Source organism: Capsicum annuum, chromosome 11 (assembly GCF_002878395.1).
Source record: "Capsicum annuum cultivar UCD-10X-F1 chromosome 11, UCD10Xv1.1, whole genome shotgun sequence".
NCBI classification, from domain to species: domain Eukaryota; kingdom Viridiplantae; phylum Streptophyta; class Magnoliopsida; order Solanales; family Solanaceae; genus Capsicum; species Capsicum annuum.
Window position 1 is genome coordinate 182,177,910 of NC_061121.1, and position 6,316 is coordinate 182,184,225.

General features: G+C 34.2%; 1 protein-coding gene across 2 annotated transcripts in view; it reads left to right on the forward strand.

The window, feature by feature from the left end:
- LOC107848182 (COP9 signalosome complex subunit 2) overlaps window positions 1-5,643 on the forward strand; it is a 16,056-nt gene extending 10,413 nt beyond the window's left edge. For both annotated transcript variants that reach the window (XM_016692885.2, XM_016692886.2), the window contains exons 7-12: window positions 3,404-3,591; window positions 4,012-4,080; window positions 4,235-4,325; window positions 4,426-4,560; window positions 5,128-5,240; window positions 5,331-5,643. In XM_016692885.2, the coding sequence (XP_016548371.2) occupies window positions 3,404-3,591; window positions 4,012-4,080; window positions 4,235-4,325; window positions 4,426-4,560; window positions 5,128-5,240; window positions 5,331-5,421 (687 nt within the window). In that variant the 3' untranslated portion in view covers window positions 5,422-5,643. The remainder of the gene's footprint in view (window positions 1-3,403; window positions 3,592-4,011; window positions 4,081-4,234; window positions 4,326-4,425; window positions 4,561-5,127; window positions 5,241-5,330) is intronic.
- The last annotated feature ends 673 nt before the right edge of the window (window positions 5,644-6,316 follow it).

The window sequence follows — 6,316 nt, forward strand, 5'->3', positions numbered from 1 at the left end:
TGCTATCTACAAGATAATACTACAGCCACAAAATAATACTAAAAACTATATATCCGATATCATAGACATTACTCAACACTACGAACAAGAAACTTCAAACACCAATAAAGAACGCTCGCCTACTGTAACCGGTGCACTCTCACCCCCTAACCCTCTACCCTAATCCGCATCCTCCACTCACCTTCCTATTAAAGGTCATGACCTCCGTAAGCTGTAACTGCTCCATATCATGCCTAATCACGTCTCTCCAATATTGATAGAAGTATGTTTTATCAAAAATTGGGGTGATTGCACTCCATCTTAATCAGATTAAGTAGAAGCACAATTTATTAATGATTTCGGGCTTAATTCAAGAGTCACCACCTAACAGTTCTTTTAGGTATTTTTGCCTGGAATTTCTAGTTTAGCTAAGTTGAAGGGAAGATCAGAATCACGTCAATAATATCTACCGAAAATATAGCACCATTTAAAAAAAACAAAAACTACTGAAAATCTAGCTTGAATTGGTTGAATGACTTTGTAGGCGAACTAGTAATAGTTGAGTGACTTTTCTATGAAAAAATAAAGTTGAGTGATTTCTAAGATAATTATCATTAGTCGAGCGACTTTCTGAGATAAAAATTGTTAATAGAGTGATTATTTGTGGAATTACTCATTAACCTTGCTAAAGGTAACTGTTACAGCTCAAATAGGCGGTAGGATAAATGCAAAATTAGAGGGGAAAAAAGAAGAATATGGCTGGATAAAAATAAAAACTTGCTAAGATTTTAAATATGCCTAAATTAGACTGATTCTTTTTACATAAACTGAGCCCGTATGGGATTGTTGTTTAGAAAATTGCTTATTTGAGAAACACTTTTGTAAAATAGCTTTTTAGAAAAGTGCTTTTGAAAAAAAAACAATTTGTGTTTAGTAAATTCATTTGAAAAGTGCTTTTGATAAACAGACAGTGTTTAGAATCTTTTTCAAATAGTGTTTTTGAGAGACAAATGACGAAAAAGGACATGTATCAATAGACTTTTACTACTAAAATCATTTTATAGAGAAAGTATATTTTAAATATCTATTATAATATTTTTAATTAAATTTTTTATTTTTATTTAATAAAAAGTACGTACTATAAAATTTTCAATCAATAGTTATATACACAGATACATTAAATAATATTAAATAATGATATAATATTACTAAAATAACTTAAATGTTACTTAAAAACATCAAACAACATTGGATTTAAAACTATTCAATAAATTAAATCACTACATATGAAAAAGTTCACCACAAAAATAAGTAGTCCTTCATACATGTGTTTGTGTGTAATAGGGATATTTTTACATATGTGTCTGTTTGTAATAGGGATATTTTTGTCCTGAAAAAAATAATTTTCTGATTCTGCTTTTTTTGAAAAGTAGAAATTTTCTGCTTCATCCCGACAACAGAAAAACAATTTCTGCGTCTTTTTAAAAGCATTTTTGAAAGTTTATCAAACACCATTCTTTTTTTGAAAAAAGTGTTTTTTTTTTAAAAAAAGAAAATAGTTTTTTTTTTTGAGAAAAAAACAATCCCAAACAGGCTATAAGTGTGTAATGACCCCAATAGCATCATAAGAAGCCATTTAAGATGGATAAAGTAAGTTTATGTTATGAACATCCATTCATCATAAATCATTATTGCTGGAGCAATATAAACTTATCATGCTTTTATCATACTTTTTTAAAGCATAGCTTCCTTCATTTATAAGATTATAAATATGTTTGAATAAAAGAAGCGGAATCAAACAAAAGTAGTAAACTTGAATATAACGGATGTACTTAACCACACACAAAATGAAATGAAGTCCTAGAGCAAGTCTTTAGGGGGCGTTTGGTACGTGGGATAAGGACAACAATCCCAGGGTAAAATTTGGGATTAACTTATCCCATGTTTGGTGTGAGGTGTTAGCTAATTCCGGGATTGTTTTATCCGACCACTAATACTAAAATGGGGGATTACTATCCATATGGAAGGTAGGATAAAATAATCCCATGGGATCTCCCAAGCCATAAGATATCCCTACTTATCCCATCCCCTATACCAAACGACCTAGTGCTATTAAAAGATAAAATAGTTTCTAGAGGAAAACATCAAATAGATTTTAACTCTCGCTACCAGTCAAGCATATCTCATCAGCGTCTAAAATTGAACTTTCAAGTAGGTGTAGTCAAATCATGTAGCGCATATAAGATAAACTACAATAAATATAACATCAAGACAAGATAACGAATTAAAGTACTGGGGTTCTCTATGCAAACAACACTATACATGCCCAACGTGGGACTTCTCATCGCGAATCCAAATTTAGTTGATCCTCAATATGGGTATCAAACACTGGATGGGAAATCAAAAAAAATATTTCCATATGGGTTCAGATCAAAGCTAGAATTTTAAGAACAACAATATACGTAAACCTTTACCACTATCTTTATGCCTCTCTACTTCTTCGGAGGTAGTGGTATGGACTGCGTACATTCTACCCTCCCCAGACTCTACTATATGGGACTATACTGGGTTTGTTGTTGTTGTTGTTGGATCAAGTTCAGTAGAGTGAATATGTTTATGATGTCAATTAGAAGATACGAAAATAGACACAAGAATCCTTAGAAAGACTTGGCCTTTCTGAGAATAATTTTTTGGTGTTTAAATGATTTTATTTTTTTTGCAAAACTTGGGTGCGCAAAGAGAGGAGAACTTTAATTGCAAGGAAAAAAATACAGTTGAAGCGTATAAAAACTATCACAGCGACATTTAATAAGCCAAAGGCATCAGCGGAACACATATGCATTGTCTAAATAAGTAAAGAAGCAGTAAACATAAAGTTCATAGGTTAACGGATTGAAATCAAACAGGCAGTCACATATCAAAGTATTTTTAGAACACACACTCAACGTTCTTGGGAGCAAGTTAGAAACAGGGGTATGAAGTTGAAGTGTTGGCTTCTCTTCACAAGCATTAGGTTTTTGTTTTTAATTTTGAAGTGTTGGCTTCTCTTCACAAGCGCTACGTTTTTGTTTTTAATCTATTTAATTGGATATTTAAATAAGGTAATTTAACTTTCAAGTTAGGGAGTTCATACTTTTAATATAATATAGATTTTATATAGCAGATGAATTCCGGCCTTTAGTTTTATTCCATTAAAGCATTTGTCAACATAGAATTCCAAATTTTATCGGAGATTTAGTGCCTGTCGAATTTTTCTCGGATGCTTCCAAGTTATTTCTTTCCTCTATCTTTTGGTATGCCGTTCATTATGGTGTCATTTTTTATTTTGATTCTGAAAAGGTCGGGAAGATCTTATCTTTACCTTTCTCCAAAAAACAAAAATTGCAGCTTACTGACTCTTGAAAAACATGTGTATTATCTTCAGGAGCTATACAATAAAGCACTTTCAGTCAAGTCAGCAATCCCTCACCCAAGAATAATGGGAATAATTCGTGAATGTGGAGGAAAAATGCATATGGCAGAGCGGCAGTGGGCAGAGGCAGCTACAGATTTCTTTGAAGCTTTCAAGAACTATGATGAAGCAGGGAATCAGAGGCGCATCCAGTGTCTGAAGTACGTGTGTGGTTCTTCCTGTTATTGTTTTGTACGCCTTTTCCTTATTTTGGCATTTTCTTCTGGGGTAGGACATACGGAAGACTACAGTTGGAAAGAAGTAACATCTTGTAGACTGTATCTAGATCAACTTGGTATTTTACCAAGTCTCATTTAGATGATATTTAAGGTCATCAGTTAAGCTTCTTCTTACGTAGCCACGTAGGCACTTGAATGCTTTCTGAGTAAATCTTCATATGTGATTGTGTATGTGTCAGAATTTCTAGTTGCATTTTAACATAATTTTTATCTTTTCATGTCAATTGTTAATGGTCCTAGGCAATTGTTTTGCTGATTCACTTTCATTTTTCTCTCCCTGCACGCTGCACAGAGGAAACAATGCTCTGCCTGATATTGTATTCGCTTGGTTCCATCTTTCAGGTACTTGGTTCTGGCAAATATGCTGATGGAGTCTGAGGTTAACCCTTTCGATGGACAAGAAGCAAAACCGTGAGCAGTCTAAAAGTTTGTTTAATATTTTTTTTTAATAACGAGATTATCACCAGTACTCTTATAAGTGTTGTGATTAGAGTCACTGCACTAATAATGCGCATTAACTAAATTGCGTCGGAATTCGTGCTTGACTGTGTTGTATTCTATTCAGGTACAAAAATGACCCTGAGATACTGGTAATGACCAACCTTATTGCAGCATATCAACGAAATGAGATCTTAGAGTTTGAGAAAATTCTCAAGGTACAGGATACAACTATCAGAATATTGCTACTATAAGTCCTTCAATTTATAGTTATTATTGAACTATCATTCTGATTTTGATTTCCTTGGAATTTTTCAGAGTAATAGAAGAACTATAATGGATGATCCGTTCATCAGAAATTATATTGAAGATCTTTTAAGAAATGTCAGAACCCAAGTGCTGCTAAAGATCATTAAGCCTTACACTAGAATCCGGATTCCCTTCATTTCCAAGGTAAATTGGTTTGCTAATGCGGTAGAAAATATTACAGGAGTTGCTTCCCCCAGTGTTTTTCGTAGCTTCTCAAATCTTAAAACGGAGTTTATCAATTACATCTTTTCTTCTCCTTTAAGGGCTGGGAGAGGGGGGAGGTGTGAGCGTGTGAGGACTGAACAATCTGTTAGTTTATCAACAGTTTTTTTTTTATAACTGAGTAACCTCCAAGGACTAGTTATCCACGGTTCGAAGCTCGGTGGATAATGGGCCTGACCCTCTGCCCTTCACTTAAGTACCAGGCTTCTGTCTCTAGCTGGGTTCTAATCAGTGACGTGTGGTTAACCCACAAATCGTGCGCTCTCTATCAATGAATTTTCTGAAAGATGGCATAATAATGGCATACCCATTTCACCAGATAATATATTCGAATTTGGAACATCCACATATTAGCCAGGCATATTCTCTGTGATTCTCACAAGTATGATGTTTATAGATCCACCATCTTGTGCTTTGTCAAGAAATATTGTCCTAAGGGGTGTTGTGTGTAGTAGACTTCCTAATTGGTTGCTGTTACTTAACATGCAGGAGCTTAATGTGCCAGAAAAAGACGTCGAGGAGTTGTTGGTCTCTCTCATCTTGGACAACCGTATCCATGGGCATATTGATCAAGTGAACCGGTTGCTAGAGTGTGGAGATAGGTGAAACTCTAAGCTTGTCATTGTGATAATTTGGTTGTTTTTGGCTGATGTTACTTCTAATAATTTTTTTTCTTGCTTTTACGGATGCAGATCGAAAGGAATGAAAAAATACACTGCCATTGACAAATGGAACACACAACTAAGGTCTTTGTACCAAACTATTGGCAACAGAGTATGTTGAACCCAAACATGGTAAAAGGAGTGTGATCATATTATGGACTCATTATTGTTTCAAGGGGTTGGTTGTATTGTGGGGGGACTGGGGTGGGAGGTTCTGAACTGATGGGTGTTCATTCGTGCTCTGGAATATTAGAAAATTTAGCTGCCTTTTTGGCATGTAGTGTCTTTGTACAAAATTTGATGTTTCTCCCCTTTTAAGTAGCAACAACTTCTATCTGGTTTATATGTTACTCTTTATTTCTATACGGTGACAGCATATTGTTGCCAATCCAGTATTTTAGGAGCTTGAAATACACCTTGATTGCCATTATATTCGTGAGATCGGCCATTGTTTTTTTAAAATGGACATACTAGATCATATATCTATACGGATTACCGATAGATGGATAGGTAGATTGACCTGTGGATTTGCACATAAGATCTTTTTGTAGATGGTGGACTGGTTTACTTAATTTTAAAAAATGTTGCGTAATATATAACTAGCCCCTTAAAACCTTGCCAGGATATCTTATTTAGAAAACGCAGTCCAAATTTTCTTTTCGTCGGAAAGATTAATGCATGTATGGAGTCAAACCTTATATACCTTGATCCCTAAAGCCAAAATTCCTACGTCTATAGACCGCTAAGTTTATGTTCTACTGCGTTTAAATTTCATGCAAATATTTTAGTTGGTAGAATGAAGTCAGTCCTTTCGATAATTTCTCCAAATCAGTCCGCCTTCATCGGGAATAAGCAAATTATTGATTATGTTGTGCTAGCTCATAAATTTGTAAATTTGCTAAAAAATAAACTAAATACGGTTAAATATAGGGATAATTACATAACTTAGTCAATATTGACTCCTAATTATCTTATTTAACCTAGTTTCAATTAATTATAATTCATAGCCTCCTCTT